Below are 19,403 nucleotides of genomic sequence, written 5' to 3'. Positions count from 1 at the left end.
ACGCGCTAGAACTGTGGGAATTGTAGGACAGGTGTGAACTCGTTTTTCTGAACTCCATGCTTTTCCTGACACCGAGGTGGGGGGTTTCGAATCCGGGTCCCATCTTACAAGGGCACGCATGGTGACTCTAAATTGCATGTGAGTTGTGCCCAGTGTCGCAAACCCACCTACATTGGACTAAACTCTGTTTCTAAATGAGAAATTTGTATATAAGCACTCATGAAACCATCTGTATCATGGATTCAACTAATTGTGTGTTCAGGATGATACTGAGGTTCCATTTGTGCAAAATTCCACACTGTATGAATGCAGTTTTACACAGTTGTTTACAATTTGCCTAGAAATATGTTGTTGTCCTGCCATTGCATTTGCAGTAAATGACAGACATTCTTTCCACAGAGGGGAAGGAAGAGCAGAGGTAGGACACTGCTTCACGGGCCATTCCCCTACCTTTAGTTCCTGTTCTAACCCCATTACTAACACTTCTAACACTCACCTGCAGTTCAGCAAAGCCTAAGGTTAGTTTCATTTACACACACAACATTTGTTATCGATAATGTAATCATTTTAGAAATTACATGTCGATTTTTCCAACCCACATTAGTAATAGTAAAAGTGCGTAGGTTTCACATTACATGAGAACAACTGAAACCAAGCCCAAGGCTTGATAAATGAAATGGGTGGTAATAGTGTAGTGGGTAACACACTTGCCTATGAACCAGAAGACCCAGGTTCAAATCCCTATTGCTACCATTGTGTCCCTGAGCAAGACACTGAACCCTATGTTGCTCCAGGGGGACTGTCCCTGTAACTACTGATTGTAAGTCGCTCTGGATAAGTCGCTCTGGATCGCTCTGATAAATGCCGTAAATGAAATGGGTTCTATGCTGTCCCATGTCATATAAGCAGGACTCTGTCCAGGGTGACAACACAGCACCCACATGGGGGCAGTCATGACTTGGGGCAGTGGTGGCATAGCAGGTAAATGTAAATGCTGTTAATGTAAGGAAACTGACCTTTAATCAGAAGGTGCCACTTAGCAAAGCACCGTCCCCACAGGCTGCTCCCCAGGCACCTGTCATGGCTGCCCACTGCTCATCAATGCAGGGTTAAAAGCAGAGGACACATTTAGTTGTGTCACCGTGATCTGTGCTGTGCTTCACAATGACAATTACTTCACTTTAAGTTGACATGTTAGCTTGTGTCATCATAAATGCAAAAATGTCAGGGCTTGTGTGCAATGACAGTGACGCGTTTCCTTGCTAAACAGTCACATGATTTCCTGTAGAGAGCGAAGCAACGGTTTCAAAAGAACCATAGTTGCTGTGGATGCTAGGGGGAGGGTGTCATCTCGCTTGAGCTCTTTAGTGGTTAGACTGCATTTGCTACTGAACATGGGTGTCAGTTCTCATGCCAGCCAGAGATGGTAAATCCGGATGCTTTTTACAACAGAAGCTAGAGATGGCGCAAAATGAAGAGAGGAGAGTGCAGTTTTTTAGGCTTTTGTCAGGTAAATAAAAACAACTGTGTATGCATGCATGTGTGTGTGTGTGTGTGTGTGTGTGTGTGTGAATCTGAGTACCTATCTATTGAGTAAATATCTATTATCCAAGCATGTCTTTGGACTGGGACTATTTTGATTAGAAATACATTTTCCAGTCCAAAAATTACACTGTTTCACAGTGTGATAAAGGTTGCCAAATATTTTGAAATGGCACAAATCTGCATATTATAAATTTCATGTCAATTTCATAAAGGTTTGTTCTGAGCTTCCTCTTTTTAAAAATAGTTCACAGCCTGACATTTTTTGTCATCTGCATAGCTTCATGAACATAAATATTTCCTTCTACAGTCATACAAATGAAATTTTAGCTCTACATTTGTATTTTAAGGATAGTTTTCTAATTGCATCATGGGTGTGCAGATGCATGAATGTGAATTAAATTTAATCACAAAGAATTTAATTTTAATTGGATCTGCACAATTATTATTATTTTTATTTACATGGGTTCTACATAAATCTATAGAAACAGATTCAAGCAATAGCTCTATTCTGGATATTTTTTGGACTTGTCTACACATAGCAAACTGAGCTTTTAAATTTAGACAACCATAGTATAATTTCAGAAAGAAATGGCACATCAACAATTGGACTGAGGCACAGTGGAGCAGTGCACCCATATAACAGTTGTCAAATCAGACACACCAGATCATACGACAATCTATATATTGCACTATGAACAATAATAAATAACTATACATAACAGAAGCAGCGAGTTGCATAATGTTTTAAAAAATTTAAAAATAAAAAATCTCCTCCTTGAATCGTCACCTCATTGTGGTGGAGGAGTTTGAGAGCCCTAATGATCCTAGAAGCTATGTTGTCTGGGGCACTTGGTGCCCCTAGTAGGGTCTCCCCTGACAAATTGGTGTTAGGTAAAGGGCAAGACAAAGAACAGTTCAGAAGACCATTCATGGAAAAAAAATTGATACATGGGCTCATCCAACTGTGGACCCACCACCCGCAGGAGGAACATGAAGGGTCTGGTGCAATGTGGATCGGGTGGCAGACCGAGGCGGGAGCTTTGGATCCCCGGACAAGGGAACTGGCAATTTGGACATGGAACATCACCTCTCTGGCAGGGAAGGAGCTGGAGCTTGTGGAAGACGTTGAGCGGTACCGGCTAGATATAGTCGGGCACACCTTGACACATAGCATTGGCTCTGGAACCCAAGTTCTTGAGAGAGGTTGGACACTCTCCTTTGCTGGAGTTTGCTGGTACTGGAGAGGAGGGATCGGTCGTTAGTTGAATCTCGGATTGAGGAGGAGCAACTTGGTTTCCGTCCTGGCCGTGGAACTGTGGACCAGGTCTTTACCCTTGCTGGGGTGATGGAGGGGGCATGGGAGTTTGCTGGGATGAGGATCAGCACCTCCAATCTGAGACCATGGTTCTCAACCGGAAAAGGGTGGCTTGCCAACTCCAGGTCAGGAGAGACCTGCCTCAAGTGGAGGAACTTAAGTAGCTTGGGGTCTTGTTCATGAGTGAGGGAAGAAGGGAGCAGGAGATCGACAGGCAGATTGGGGCAGTGATGTGGACACTAAACCGATCTGTCATGGTGAAGAGGGAGCTGAGCCAGAAAGCAAGGTTCTCGATTTACTGGTCAATCTACGTCCCAATCCTCACCTATGGTCATGAGCTTTGGGTAATGACTGAGAGAACGAGATCGCGGATACAAGCGGGCAAAATGAATTTCCTCCGTAGGGTGGCTGGGCGCAGCCTTAGAGCTCAGACATTTGCAGGGACTCAGAGTAGAAACGCTGCTCCTACACATCAAAAGGAGCCAGTTGAGGTTGTTCAGGCATCTGGTCAGGATGCCTCCTGGACGCCTCCCTGGGGACCCAGGACACGCTGGAGAAATTATATCTGGTGGAGCTGGTGGGATTCCCTACTTGGGATGCTGCCGCCATGACCCGGACCTGGTTTAAGCGTAGGAAGACGAGGACGAAAAATGAAAAATAGGAAATTAGAGACTAAAAGCAAGACAAAGCAGTGATCATCATGCAGTTATCCATATGTTAAAGACAGTAACCTGGGTAGCCATGTTGAATATGTTACTCTGACTGTGCGATTCTGTAAGAGTATTTATACAAAATATTCCAGAGAAATGTTTTATTTGTCATTTTTTTTGCAGATGAGAGCTATAGCTCTGACCTCACTGATGACTCATATGAGTATTACCAGACTGAGATCTATGAACAGCTGCCCAGTACACAGACTCAAAACCAGGCTGTGCTGTCTGACGGACAAGTGGGACAGAGGGCAGACCCTAATGTTCCCTTAAGAGCCCTGCCCCTCTGCATACAAAAAAAGAGGAGCACAAGGTTTGTCAAAGCACACACGGACAAAGACACAAAATGAAGAAACATCTGCTCCAGCTCCACATACTCCAGACTCTATACATTTATCTCCAGTTCATGTCTGACACTGACATGATTGAATTTAGATTGAAGTTGCTGAATATGTTGTACCAAGACATGTACAGGACCTTCTAAAAAAATTAAAATATTGTGATAAATTTATTATTTCTTGTAATGTACTGATAAACATTAGACTTTCATATATTTTAGATTCATTACACACAACTGAAGGTAGTTCAAGCCTTTTATAGTTTTAATATTGATGATTTTGGCATACAGCTCATGAAAACCCAACATTCCTATCTCCAAAAAGTAGCATATTTCATACGACCAATAAAAAAATGTGTTTTTAATACAAAAAAAGTCAACCTTAAAATAATCATGTTCAGTTATGCACTCAATACTTGGTCTGGAATCCTTTTGCAGAAATGACTGCTCCAATGCGGCGTGGCATGGAGGCAATCAGCCTGTGGCACTGCTGAGGTGTTATGGAGGCCCAAGATGCTTGGATAGCGGCCTTAAGCTCATCTAGAGTGTTGGGTCTTGCGTCTCTCAACTTTCTCTTCACAATATCCCACAGATTCTCTATGGGGTTCAGGTCAGGAGAGTTGGCAGGCCAATTGAGCACAGTAATACCATGGTCAGTAAACCATTTACCAGTGGTTTTGGCACTGTGAACAATTACATTTACATTTATGGCATTTGGCAGACGCCCTTATCCAGAGCGACTTACCACATGCTTTCAAGTTACCATCGAAGAAGAGATCAATTCCGGTTCACTAGGACCGCAACTATGAATACAATCTTTTTATTCACTCTGTTATAGATTCTATATACAAGTTCGACAATAAGAAAGTTACACGTTAATCTAAATATTCTTTAAAGAGGAAGGTCTTGAGCTGTCGTTTGAAAATACTCAGTGAATGAGCTGTTCTGACCTCGAGGGGAAGTTCATTCCACCACCGAGGGGCCAAGACCGAGAATAGTCTAGATGAATGTTTTCCTTTTACCTTTAGAGATGGAGAGACCAGGCGAGCTGTACTGGAGGCTCGGAGAATATGAGGTGAAGTGTGAGGTGTAATAAGGGCTGTGAGGTAGGATGGGGCTACTCCATGTTTGGCTTTGTAGGCCAGCATCAGTATTTTGAATCTGATGCGTGCAGCTACTGGGAGCCAGTGGAGGGAACGTAGCAGAGGGGTGGTGTGGGAGAATTTGGGAAGGTTGAAGATCAGTCGTGCTGCTGCATTTTGTTGTAGAGGTTGGATGGTGCATAGTGGTAGACCAGCTAGAAGGGAGTTGCAGTAGTCCAGTCGTGAGATTACTAAGGACTGAACCAATAGTTGGGTGACCTGGGTTGACAGATAAGGGCAGATTCATCTGATATTGTAGCGAAGGAATCTACATGAGTGGGAAAGGTTGCTGATGTGAGTCGAGAAGGAGAGTTGGTTGTCTATTGTTACGCCAAGGTTGCGGGCTGTTGTAGAAGGAGAGAGCTGTGAGTTGTCCAGGTAAATAGCAATAAGCAGGTGCCAGGTCGTGCTGAAAAATGAAATCTTCATCTCCATAAAGCTTTTCAGCAGATGGAAGCATGAAGTACTCCTGATAGCTAGCTGCATTGACCCTGCCCAACACCAGCAGCTGACATGGCACCCCAGACCATCACTGACTGTGGGAACTTGACACTGGACTTCAGGCATTTTGGCATTTCCCTCCGCCCAGTCTTCCTCCAGACTCTGGCGCCTTGATTTCTGAGCAACAGTCCAGTGCTGCTTCTCTGTAGCCCAGGTCAGGCGCTTCTGCCGCTGTTTCTGGTTCAAAAGTGGCTTGACCTGGGGAATGTGGCACCTGTAGCCCATTTCCTGCACACTCCTGTGCACGGTGGCTCTGGATGTTTCTACTCCACACTCAGCGTTTTCTGCCACACTTTTTCCTTCCCACAGACTTCCCACTGAGGTGCCTTGATACAGCACTCTGGGAACAGCCTATTCGTTCAGAAATTTCTTTCTGTGTCTTACCCTCTTGCTTGAGGGTGTCAATGATGGCCTTCTGGACAGCAGTCAGGTTGGAAGTCTTACCCATGAATGCAGTTTTGAGTAATGAACCAGGCTGGGAGTTTTTAAAAGCCTCAGGAATCTTTTGCAGGTGTTTAGAGTTAATTAGTTGATTCAGATGATTAGGTTAATAGCTTGTTTGGAGAACCTTTTCATGATATGCTAATTATTTGAGATAGGAACTTTGAGTTTTCATGAGCTGTATGCCAAAACCATCAATATTAAAACAATAAGAGGCTTGAACTACCTTCAGTTGTGTGTAATGAATCTAAAATATATGAAAGTCTAATATGTATCAGTACATTACAGGAAATAATGAACTTTATCACAATATGCTATTTTTTTAGAAGGACCTGTCAAACCTTTTTGAGATTAGGGACAAGCCTCTTTTTTAATTAAGCCTTTTTGGAATCTCCAACTGATATATTATTTTTTTAAAGAACGTTTTGCAGTATTGCTGTACTTTTGCTTATAGCAAGAAGGAAGCAAGAAGGAACCAAAGAGTGTGGATGTAATTTTCTGGTGGGTTGCCTTGACAGTGTGAGCAGTTGTTTGTAGATGTAAAACCCATCCTGAACATCCTTTGGCCTGTATAGTGCACTCTATGCAGAATTTTAGATTGTATTAATTGTTGATTGATATTTCTAGTCAATCTAAATGTTTTTAATTAAATATGAGACCAGAAATTGTGGTCTGAGCTGATAAATCCCCCTCCCATTTAGCAATAGTAAGGGAGATATTTTGGACAGTAATTTTTAGATAATTGTTTGAATGTTTTTAGATGAAGGAATTCTACCACACTTGGTGGTATTTGTAATTTGATTTGATCCTTTTTACTCTAGATTTATCTTGTTGATAGTCTAAGAATCTATTCTTGTTAATACCATATTTTTAAACTAATATATTGAAGGGAATAAAGTTTTTTCTTTCGAATGTGTGTTCCAAGCATTTAATGCCTTTACAGCTCCAATTTGAGACATTTATCATATTGTTGTTTTTTTATTTTTTTCCGGGTTTTTCCAGATGGGTGTAGGTTTGCATAGGATAAGTGATGACTGAGTCATTTATAGAATGACTGTTGGCTAAGAAATAGTACTAAAAGTTGGGTAGGTCTAATTTTCCTAATCAAACTACTACTAATTCTGTCATTGCTTCTTTGCAGCATTTTTAGGATAATATGTGGTGGTATTCCAGAGGAATTTAGAAATGGAGTCTAGAGACCTAAATCAGTCAGATGATGGTTTGCTTGGAATCATTGCAAATAAATAGTTAATTCTTGGTAAAACCATCATTTTTATTGAGGCAAACCTTCCGATGAGTGATATAGGTTGAGATTTCCATCTGGCCAATTTATTTTCCTGTGCGCACAAGTTTATATACCACAGTCTATGGGTACTTATGGGCAAGTTTAGGACAGTCATTTAATATTTCTCAGGCTTCTCTAAAATGGTTCCTAGTAACTCTTGGGTCACTTTACAATCAAAAATTGTTAGCTCCCTGTCTCCTGCGAAGTCTCTGTTCACACCTGTTTGCTGACCCTTCATAATCCAACTCAGCTAATATGATTTGTGGACATCCATCTATAATTATGCATTTTCTCCGGACCTTGTAATTGTTCCTGGATGAAGTCATTAACGCTACCGTATGCACAGAAAATGAATCTGGCTGATTAGAATCCTGATTAGAATTTCACTGTATGACATTCCAAAATGAAAATAAAACTTGGAAACACCTGGATCCACCTGAACTCTATGCAAAGGCTGTGAATACTTATCTACTGTACATGTGCTCAGTTTTTTATAAATAAACTTGCCAAAACCTCAAGTAAACTTTTTTCACATTGTCATTATGGGGTGTTGTGTGTAGAATTCTGAGGGAAAAAAAATTGAATCCATTTTGGAATAAAGCTGTAACATAACAAAATATGGAAAAAGTGACAAGATAATTGTATTTGTTTATTAGAGAATTGAGGCAGCAGCAGAGGCTTAACATTGCCTACTGGGAGTCCTGGAGTCAGAGCCAAAAAATTTTCAGGAGACGACTCAGGGAGCAGATTGCAATCAGCTTGTCAGGCCTGTTGCCATGGCGCCACACTCTGATCAAGATTGAAGGTGAGAACATTTGTATTAGCTGGTCAGGGGCCACAACCATAAAGCATTTACCCAAGCAATGAACCTCTCTACTTTTAAAGGTCTTTTTGGAATGGGAGTGAAGGGGTACTTTACGTTTCTGCGCTACTTGTTGTTCCTCAACCTGTTTCATTCTATGATCATCGGTGGAACCATTGTGATACCTTCACTCATGTACAGAACAAAAACAATATCCTCATATGGTAAGAGATTTGTGATAACATGTATTGTCAAAAAACTTTGTCCAACCTTTCAGCTCAGCAAGATTATACTGTATTCTTTCTCTGGCATAGACATGGGATTTCTACTTTCAAAGAGGATGTATTTTTCCATGCTTTGATGAACTGTTGCAGACATTTAACTTGCCTGGGTCTAGCTTGTTTTAATATTTTCAAATACACTACTGGTCAAAACTACATCATTGCTTTTGCCACTCTGTTAGAGATATCATTAAGGTTAGTCAGCCTGTTACAGTTCATACAATTAGAAAAAGGTAAATGTCAGTAAGGGGGTCTAGGGACAAATTATTTCTTGTCTGGGCCCCGATTGTATCATAAACTCCAAACCATGCCCACCATTCCGTAACCCCCCCACCCAATTATTATTCTATTTCTTTATTCCCCAAGCTAGTTTTCCTATGGAATTAGGTTTACTAAATGCTTAGAATGTGTGTGAGTAAAGTGATGAGAGAACATTTATTCTTTCTTCTCAGGACTATTCTTTCTAGACATTTTTCATAGAAATGTAAGTATGGCCTGATATTTACATTTCTTGTTTTTTCCCTATGTTTATTTCAGTCTTAGCATCTTATTACATGTTCATTCTTTGCAGGAATCTCTAATATATTTCAGGTTTTATGAGCGTGGATCCCTGGACAAAAGTTGCTTGAACACACCACTTCTCTTCCTTCTTGGCATCATATCTTTACTCATAATCAGCTTTGGCATGGTGGTTCATAGGTGAGCACAAACTTTCAAGCATTAATTTCAACTGAAGGATATCTAATCCTTGTACGTTTATCGATCTATTCTCTGAGCCCCCCATTCCAAGGCATGGTAGTAGTGCCTATTACTGTATACAAGGGAGCCATCCATTTCAGCATGAACCCACACAAACTCACACACATGGACATTTATCACCTCCAAATGACAGATTTGTGTTGAGAGAGGAAACCAGAACCCCCCCAAAAATTTCACATGAATACAGATTTTTTTTAAGGAAATTATGGTGATGGTAATGGATGGTGGTAGTGTTAGGTTTAGGTATAGAAGGTTTTTGTGTACAAGATCATTATTGTAAAATGAAATTTGGTTGCTAAGGCAGCTCATGCTCTATTAGTGTAAAAATGCCAGAGAGTAGAACTGATTAACATCTAATCAATGTCCTTCAACATCTGTCCTCTCAGAATGGTGGTTGGGTACAAGAACACTCGGCTAATGGGCAAACGTTTCAACACAAACATGAGTAATAAGGTGTTCTCTGGTTGGGACTTCTGTATCCAGGACCATTCGGCTGCAGACCTGAAGCATAATTTAATCAGAAATGAACTAAAGGTGAGGGTGGAAGGATGTTTCCTGGTTTTGTGGGCCTTCACATTTTGAAACTAATTGAGTGAACTGTTTATATGATTATTTTACTATTATTAAAGTAGTTTGATGTAATCTCATTCAGATGGATATGGAAGAGCAGGGCTTTCATCTCAAGGTTTCTCAAAGGACAGTGAAACACTGGGCTTGTCTGACTCTCCTCAGAGTTCTAGTAAACATTGCGGTGTTGTGTCTGCTGGGTGGATCCTTCTACTTGATCTATTATGTTACAACATATTCCAAACCACAGGTATGGTGTCATTGTGTATGTCTGTTATGAATAATATTGGTTCATCTTTTCCTTTCCACCTAAAATGTTCTCACTGAGCTGAGTCCAGTTCACCTGGGTCATTATCCTCATCTTTGTTTTTTGACTACAGAAAGACCACTGGATGATGGATATGTTTTTCAACTACCTACCACCCATTACCATCACTATGGCTAATTACCTGCTCCCTCGGGCCTTCTGCAAGTTTGCAGCATTTGAGGACTACTCACTGACCACCCAGCTCAACCTCACTTTGATCAGGTTTCATTTTACTAAATTTTTTCTTCTCCCAATTCACATCACATGTGTAGAAGAATTCACAGCATTTGTTCAGATACTTTGTTGATGCACCTTTGGAAGCAATTACAGCCTAAAGTCTTTTTGAAAATGATGGCACAAGCTTGGCACCCCTCTCCTTGGCCAGTTTGGCCAGTTCTTCTTTGCAGCACCTCTCAAGGTCCATCAGGTTCGATGGGAAGCGTTGGTGCACAGGCATTTTAAGATTTCTTCAGAGATCAAATTCGAGTCTGGGCTTAGGCTGGGCCACTCAAGCACATTGTCCTGAAGCCACTCCTTTGATCTTGTCTGTTCTTAGGGTCGTTGTCCTGTTGAAAGATGAACCATCGCACCAGTCTGAGTTCCAGAGCACTCTGGAGCAGGTTTTCATCCAAGATGTCACTGTAACAACAACAACGACATTTATCTCTTATATAGCCCATAATCACATACAGTATGTCTCAATGGGCTTTGACAAGCCCTCACACTTGACCCTTCTGCACACAAGGAAAAACTCCACACAAAAAAACTCTAGGAGAGAGAAAAAAGAAAGGAAGAAACCTTGGGAAGGAGTGATGCAGAGAGGGACCCCATCCAGGGTAGAGTGAGCCTGCAAATGGTGTCAGTGCAGGGTTTGTGATTGTCTCTTCACTGGAGTCTGCCAGTGGTCTGTGCGATTGATTCAGTGTCTCGGAGAAAACAAACAGAAGCAGCGGCAGACATGGCATTGTATGACTGATACTGAAATATGTGGCTATAGTGGTATATTAGTGCTACAGTGACCCGGTACCCTAACTAGGACAGCCTAACTAAGGTGAATTTAACCCTGTCTGTGTTTAACAGGACTGTGTGATAAAGTGGACTTTAAATTGACACTGTGTCTAGACCTTTAACAGAAGGACAGAGAAAACAGATGTGCTTTCAGTTTAGATTTAAACACTGAGACTTTGTCTGAGTCCCGGACACTGACTGGCAAGCTGTTCCACAACTGCGAAGCTTTATATGTGAAGGATCTGCTCATAGCTGTGACCTTCTGTACTTTGGGTACCAGTAGTGACCACGCACCCGAAGGGGGCATGGCGGGACGTAAATAACTAAAAGTTCACTCAGGTACTGCGGGGTGAGACCATTTAGGGCTTTATAGGTCAAAAGAAGGATTTTGTAGTCAATCCTAAATTTGATGGGTAACCAGTGCAGTGATTGTATGACTGGGGTGATGTGGTCAAATGTCCTAGTTCTAGTTAGAACTCTGGCTGCAGCATTCAGTACTAGCTGGAGTTTACTCATGCACCTACTAGAACATCCAGACAGTATTGTAGCAATCTAACCTTGGTGTTATAAATGCATGGACCAACTTTTCTGCATCGTGCGTTGAAATTATATTTCTTATTTTTGCAATATTTCTAAGGTGAAAGAATGCTATCCAAGTGACATTGTCTACATGTGAATCGAATGAGAGACCTGCATCAATGATAACACCTAGATCCTTTACTTTAGTACTTGGTGAGATAGAAAGGCTATCCAGAGTTATTATGTAGTCAGCCAGCTTATGTCTGGCTGCTTGAGACCCAATTACGAGAGCCTCCATCTTATCAGGGTTTAACAGAAGAAAGTTGATGAGTATAAGCTGTCTAATGTCCTTCAGACATTGCTGTACATTGCTGCAGTCATCTTTCCCTATTTCCTGACTAGTCTCCAGGTTTCTGCAGCTGAAAACCATCCCCACTGCATGATGCTGTCACCACCATGCTTCACCGTAGGGATGGTTTTGGCCTGGTTATGAGTGGTGCCTGGTTTCCTCCAAACATGATGCCTGGTATTCTCAGCCAAGAGTTCAATCTTTGTGTCATCAGACCAGAGAATTCTGTTTCTCATGGTCTGAGAGTCACTTAGGTGCGTGCCTGGGGTTCGTGCCTTTTACTAAGTAGTGGCTACCATCTTGTCACTCTACCATACAGGCCTAATTGGTGTATTGCTGCAATTGGTTGTCCTTCTAGAAGGTTCTCCTCTGTTCACAGAGAACCTCTGGAGCTCTGACAGAGTGACCATCGGGTTCAGGCCAGCCAGCTCTAGGAAGAGGGGTCTCCACTTCTTCCACTTTTTGATTATGGAGGCCACTGTGCTCATTGGGACCTTCAAAGTAGCATAAACATTTCTGTAACCTTCCACAGATTTGTACCTCGAAACGATCCTGTCTCATAGGTCTACAGACAAGTCCTTTGACTTCATGCTTGGTTTGTGCTCCGACATGAACAGTCAACTGTGGGATTTTTTATAGACAGGTCTGTGTCTTTCCAAATCAAACTGTTTTCGCCACAGCTGGACTCCTCAAGGATGATCAAGGGAAACAGGATGCACCTCAGCTCAATTTTGAGCTTCATGGCAAAGGCTGTGAATTCTTATGTGCTTTCTCATTTTTTAAAATAAATTTGCCAAAACCTCAAGTAAACTTTTTCAAGTTGCCATTGTTTGAAAGTGAAGTGGTTGTCATTGTGATACACTGCAGCACAGCAACGAAATCCCATCACCCTTGGTGAGCATACTGTAACATAACAAAATGTGGAAAAAGTGTTGAACTGTTAACTGTTAATACTTTCCAGATACTCTGCATTCAAGATAAAAAGAAAAAAAATAGAAAAACAGAAAAGGAGTACAGTAATAAAAAACACATAATACAAAATAAATGCCTGGTTTAAGAATATAGGCTATGGGCTCAGGACCATGTTACACTCTTCTGTAACTGTCACAGATGATCATGAAAGGAGAGCACACAGTACATACTGAAGAGAAACAGAATTCTTGTTGACCAACAAGTGCAATCATGATGGACAGGCTCCATTTCTAAAAAGAAGCACTCCATGAATGAGATGACTAACGTTTTGTTCTCGTCTTTACAGGAGTGTGTTCCTGAAGCTGACTAGTCTGGGGATCTACATCTTTTCTCTGTATGCACAACACACACCTGGGAGCAACAAAATAACAGACACTGTATGTTTCCAGTACTATCCTTGCCACCCTGAACAACAAAGCCAAACTTAATTTCTCCAAAAAGCTCCAAAAGCTTTTCACATTCACAGATGAACTCAAATGGCTTTTTATGAATAAATAATTAGCCCATTAGATAATGGTAATGTGTGCATGCATGTGAGTGTAAAATTTTATTTCAGTGCTGGGAAGATAACTTTGGAAAGAAGATGTTACATCTCTCGGTGTTTGACCTCTTGGCATGCATTGTCAACACTTTCTTTGTATCATTGCCTTTAAAGTAAGTGTTTTCATTCCTGTATATAAGATTTCACCTTAGATATTTTGAAATATTGCATAACATTATGCATCGATATTAAACCCACCGTTTATTTGACTAATAATCCAGGTGGCTGGTCGAGAGCTGCAAGGAATCGACTCTAGCAAAGAATGTTGGGAAGACAGAATTCATGATCACTCAGCATGTGTTAGATTTGGTCTATGGTCAGACGGCTTCATGGGTTGGTGTGTTCTTCAGCCCCCTGCTGCCAGCCATAAATGCAGTGAAGCTAATTCTGATCTTTTACATGAAAAAGGTATGAAGACAATCTCTTATATCTTTACAGTATTTATGTGAAGATTTCTGTGATCAAGCAATTACTTATTGCTCCTGTTCTATTCTACAGTCTCTTTATATTTAATGTTAGCTCTTTGCTAAGTTGGATTTGGTATGTGAGTTGTGCTCTGGTTGGACTGTATATGAACCAGTTCACATACAGTCATGGCCAAAGGTTTTGAGAATGACACAAATACTGGTTTTCGCAAGTTTGCTGCTTCCATTTTTATTATGGCAGTTTGCATATACTTCAGAATGTTATGATCAGATTCCTTCTCTACAATATCAGACGAATCTGCCCTTATCTGTCAACCCAGGCCACCCAACTACTGGTTCAGTCTTTAGTAATCTCAAGACTGGACTACTGCAACTCCCATTTAGCTGATCTACCACTATGTACCATCTGACCTCTACAACTCATACAAAATGCAGCAGCACTACTGATCTTTAACCTTCACAAATTCTCCCACACCACCCCTCTGCTACGCTCCCTCCACTGGCTCCCAGTAGCTGCACGCATCAGGTTCAAAATACTGATGCTGGCCTACAAAGCCAAACCTGGAGTAGCACCATCCTACCTCACAGCCCTTATTACACCTCGCACTGCACCTTGGATACTTCGAGCCTCCAGTACTGCTCACCTGGTCCCTCCATTGCTAAGGGTAAAAGGAAGACATTCATCTAGACTCTTCTCCGTCTTGGCCCCTCGGTAGTGGAATGAACTCCCCCTCAAGGTCAGAACAGCTCAGTCACTGAGCACCTTCAAACGACAGCTCAAGACCTTCCACTTTAAAGAATATTTAGATTAACTTGTAACTTTTCTTATGGTCGAACTTGTGTACAGAATCTACAACAGAGTGAATAAAAAGATTGTATTCATAGTTGGGGTCCTAGTGAACCGTAAGTGATCTCTTCATCGATGGTAACTTGAATGCACATTGTAAGTTGCTCTGGATAAGGGCATCTGCCAAATTCCGTAAATGTAAATGTAGATGTGATCAGATGAATTGCAAAGTCCCTCTTGATGAAATGAATAAAATGAATAAAAAAATAACATCTCCACAGCATTTCAACCCTGCCACAAAAGGCTGGAGATGTTGATTGAGTTAAAATGGTTCAAGACCCAGGTTCAAATCCCTGAACAAGACACTTAACCCTAAATTGCTCCAGGGAGACTGTCCCCTGTAACTACTCATTGTAAGTCGCTCTGGATAAGGGCGTCTGATAAATGCCATAAATGTAAATGTAAAATAGCAAACTGGATGTTTTAACAGGAGGGTGATGCTTGAAACCATTGTTCTACATCTGTTAACCATGGTTACCTGCATGGAAACACACACAGTCATCATTGAGGATATTGCTGCTAGTAAGATTGCACCTAAATCAACCATTTATTGGATCATCAAAAACTTCAAGGAGAGAGGTTCAGGTGTTGTGAAGAAGTCTTCGGGGTGCCCAAGAAAGTCCCAAGAAATTGGGCTCACTCACAAATTTGCCTGAGAACACAGCCATGAATTAAGAATGGTACCAACACATCCTCTGACAGCATCTTCTCCCAACCATCCGAGAACAGTTTGGTGAAGAACAATGCCTTTTCCAGCATGATGGAGGACTTTGCCAGAAGGCCAAAGTGCTAACTAAGTGGCTCGGGGAACAAAACATTTAAATTTTGGAACCATGGCCAGGAAACTCATGGACCTTAATTCAATTGAGAACTTGGTCAATACTCAATTATGAAGGAATTTGTTCCATCGGTCAGGATTTGGTCCAGAAGTTGAATGACAGCATGCCAGGGCGAATTACAGAGGGCTAACAGTGCAAATAAAATGAAACATTTTATGAATATTTGGACATAAATGTAATTATCAAAAAAAAAAAGCCTTGCTTGTAATTATACACCACAGAAACAACTGACAAACAGATCTAAACACACCAAAGCAGTAAACTTTGTGAAAACCAGTATTTGTGTCATTCTCAAAACCTTTGGCCACGACTGTAAATAAATTGATTTTAGACGTTGATTATCTGGTTACATTGCCATTGGACAGTTGATGAGATACAGTACAGGCCAAAAGTTTGGACACACATTCTCATTCAATGTGTTTTCTTTATTTTCATGACCATTTACATTAGTAGATTTTCACTGAAGGCATCAAAACTATGAACATGTGGAGTTATGTACTTAACAAAAAAAGGTGAAATAACTGAAAACATGTTATATTCTAATTTCTTTGCTCTGATTACTGCTTTGCACACTCTTGGCATTCTCTCGATGAGCTTCAAGACGTCATCACCTGAAATGGTTTTCACTTCACAGTTGTGCCATATCAGGGTTAATTAGTGGAATATCTTGCTTTATCAATGGGGTTGGGTCCATCAGTTGTGTTGTGCAGAGGTCAGGTTACTACACAGCCAACAGCCCTATTAGACAACTTTTACATTTTACATTTACATTTATGGCATTTATCAGACACCCTTATCCAGAGCGACTTACAGGGGTAGTTACAGAGTAGTTACAGGGGACAGTCCCCCTGGAGCATCTTAGGGTTAAGTGTCTTGCTCAGGGACACAATGGTAGTAAGTGGGATTTGAACCTGGGTCTTCTGGTTCATAGGCGAGTGTGTTACCCACTAGGCTACTACCACCCTTTTAAAATTCACATTATGGCAAGAACCAGCTAACTAAAGAAAAATGAGTGGCCATCATTACTTTAAGAAATGAAGGTCAGTCAGTCCGGAAAATTGCAAAAGTGGAGTCGCAAAAAACATCAAGCAATACTTACTGTAGACAACTTTGTGCCAGATACCACAGTCCATGCAGTACAGAAAATATATAATATAAACAAAATTCATATGATGCTAAATCGCTGTTTTAATGTGGAAATGAAAAAACTCCATTAAAACTCCATTATTCCCAGTTCACAGTCCTCCACTGCTGTGCTCCTCCAAGTAAAGTCTTCCGCACGTATAGCTCCTCTGTGATGTTCCACTTCATGCTGCTACTTGGCCTCATCATGGCGGTCCTTCACCTGAGCATCAGTCTCACCAGGTAATAAACCATTTCCATTTCCATTTATGAATATTTTTGGAGAGAAGTTTATTTAATTGAATCTCAGGAACAATTATCTGCATAATTGTCAGCTTTTTAGCTGTTTTCAAGTATTTCCACCTTCCTCATTAGGCCCTCTGATTCCACATACAGTCTTTACCGAACCCCATGGTCAACCCCAGCTCATCTACATTTAATTATTCATTCTGTCTCTGTAAAAAGCAAAAGTTTTGGTTAGCAGGAGAGATACATGTTAAATATGTGGTGTCTGCCAATAACATGGAACACATCATAAATGCTCTTACTTTCTTGGTGTCTTCCAGTCTTCTACCTGGGAACTGTGGTCCTTTTAAAGCAAAGAATATGTCTTCGGTGATGAATGACTGTGTCAAAAGTCTTCCTGATCTGGTTCAGACCAGTGTTAGCTTTGTTGCAAGTGATGCTTTTGCATTGATACTAATCATGGCTGAAATGTAAGTGCCTTGATTTGGGTTTGTATTTTACATTTTTTGCTCATGATTGCTTGACCGCAACAATCTCTCTGAAAATGTCTGTTATATAACATAAGAATTTTCTTTCTCCACCTGCATTCTAGCGTCATCCTGACATTTTTTGTGTCACGTGGACAAGCAAATCGGAAAGCTATTGAGAGACTTAAAGACATGCTTGTGATGGTAAGATACACATAACTGGGGCAACAGCATTGAGTCCAACTGTCTGAATGATTTTGAGCTCTCATGTACATTTTACTTTTACATTATGCCTTATCCAGAGCTCTTTAAAATCAGTAGTTACAGGGACAGTCCCCCTGTAGACACTCAGGGTTAAATGTACAGGGACACAATGGTAGTAAGTGGGGTTTGAACCTGGGGTTTGTGTCCTGGTTCATAGGTGAGTCTATTACCCACTAGGCTACTACAACCACTTAAAGAAAAAGTTTTTGCAGTGTCCTGTGTATCCTTGCTCTATGAAGGGCTTAGTGACTTTAATGATGTAAATTTTTTTACAAGCACAATCGAAGAATAAGAGAATGGACAGAAAAATATCAAATAACTTTGTACAGATCCAATTATTAAAGTTCTATCCCCTGAACTCTACAGTGTAGTGCAGACAAGCGCTTCTTGGTGATGCAGCATACCAACAAGATGCGGCTTCAGCACAGAAAGTGGGGTGAACATCTATCGGCTACATCTGGAGCATCAGTAGACTCCCATCTTACACACCGGAGGGACCTATGTGACTAAGAAGCAGCTACAGAAATATATAGCCTATTGAAATGACTGAACCAAGTCTTAAGTGGATTAATTAATGTTACTCATTCTTTAGAAGGATAGCAAATAGATTCAACAGATTTGGCCAGTTATGGTTGAGACACACCTGATTCAATGACATTTCATGTTTGAGCATTCCCACTTTTTGTAATATCAGTACATGAGGCCAAAGGTTAAGAAAATAGACTCACTCAGTCACTCACTTTCCATAACTGCTCAGTTCTCCTCAGGGTCTGTGCTAAAAAATAAATAGCAAATTAAACATTTTGTAAATAGTTGTTATTGAATATATATAATACTTTTAAAAACATTCCAAATACATACCAAAACATGTTGAATTAGAGTGCTGATTATTCAACATATTGAATAAGTAATTCTTCAACATTTTTGATAAGGACATGTTTTGTCCCAATTCTCAAGAATGGGTGATGTATGTCATGGAATTTAATACATTTTTTTTTTTCAATGACTATTACTTTCTTCAGAATATTCTGTTCTTTTGAATATTTAGTCTGTTGTTAGTTGCCTTAAACAGAGAATTACATTAACAGAAACACTGTTATTTTTTGTCAGTGATAGACAGTTTTCATATTAGTGGCATGATCTTGAGATAACATGATAAAAATAAAATAAAATTGCATGTCCTCTACATTATGGCTGAATACATTGCCATAAATGTATTCAGGAATGTATTACGTTATATTATGTGAAACATCATGTATTCAGAGTGCTTTTAGATATTAGCTAAAATATATTTGAAATTCATGTATAAAACCTTTACAGCTACAACTGTGCTGTATCATTATTTGTGTATTTTTTGTAATACTTCTGTGTGGTAAATTTGTTTTTGTATATCAGAATCAACATTAATAAAATATAAACAATAACATTATTTATAAATGGGCATGTGAAGCAAAAAAGGCTTCACACACCTCAACCCGATGGAAGGAAATTGACAGTAAAATAAAACACCCTGCGTTTTTTTTTTATTTATATTGGAATTTTCATTTATCTCAGCAGGAAAACAAGTATGCTGTTTCTCAGCACTAATATAATATAGCTTATTTAAAGTAAAAATAATAATAATTCAAGCTGAAACTGAAACTGTGTTAACCATGTTTCTGTGCATGATTTTGTGTGATTGTTCCTCATATGACAGGATTTGTCATGACACAGAAGGGGGTGGACCCAGGTGCAAATTATTTCCACCAATATTTATTTATTTAACCCAGTGGTGCCACAACATAACCTAAGCGTAGATTGGACAACCACTGT

The 19,403-nt window shown here is 40.3% G+C and overlaps 1 protein-coding gene and 1 long non-coding RNA gene across 2 annotated transcripts; one reads left to right on the top strand and one right to left on the bottom strand.

Moving 5' to 3' along the window:
- The first annotated feature begins 1,325 nt into the window (after positions 1 to 1,325).
- tmc8 (transmembrane channel-like 8) lies at positions 1,326 to 19,099 on the top strand. The gene is made up of 16 exons (XM_028974808.1): positions 1,326 to 1,510; positions 3,694 to 3,883; positions 7,933 to 8,081; positions 8,162 to 8,302; positions 8,812 to 8,843; positions 8,931 to 9,058; positions 9,505 to 9,652; positions 9,771 to 9,935; positions 10,066 to 10,214; positions 13,127 to 13,217; positions 13,397 to 13,494; positions 13,603 to 13,789; positions 16,727 to 16,857; positions 17,181 to 17,330; positions 17,453 to 17,531; positions 17,958 to 19,099. The coding sequence occupies exons 1-16, from the start codon at positions 1,411 to 1,413 to the stop codon at positions 18,099 to 18,101; spliced, it is 2,082 nt and encodes a 693-aa protein (XP_028830641.1). The 5' UTR covers positions 1,326 to 1,410; the 3' UTR covers positions 18,102 to 19,099.
- LOC114787062 (uncharacterized) lies at positions 16,774 to 18,415 on the bottom strand. Its single transcript, XR_003749291.1, has 3 exons — positions 18,332 to 18,415; positions 17,163 to 17,203; positions 16,774 to 17,069 (listed from the first exon to the last, which is right to left on the bottom strand). It is a non-coding gene; the product is annotated as an uncharacterized LOC114787062 (long non-coding RNA).
- Positions 19,100 to 19,403: the final 304 nt, after the last annotated feature.

This window comes from Denticeps clupeoides, chromosome 3, assembly GCF_900700375.1.
Source record: "Denticeps clupeoides chromosome 3, fDenClu1.1, whole genome shotgun sequence".
In the NCBI taxonomy this organism is placed as follows: domain Eukaryota; kingdom Metazoa; phylum Chordata; class Actinopteri; order Clupeiformes; family Denticipitidae; genus Denticeps; species Denticeps clupeoides.
The sequence above is the reverse complement of the archived record's forward strand: the minus strand, read 5'-3'. Positions and strand labels throughout refer to the sequence as shown.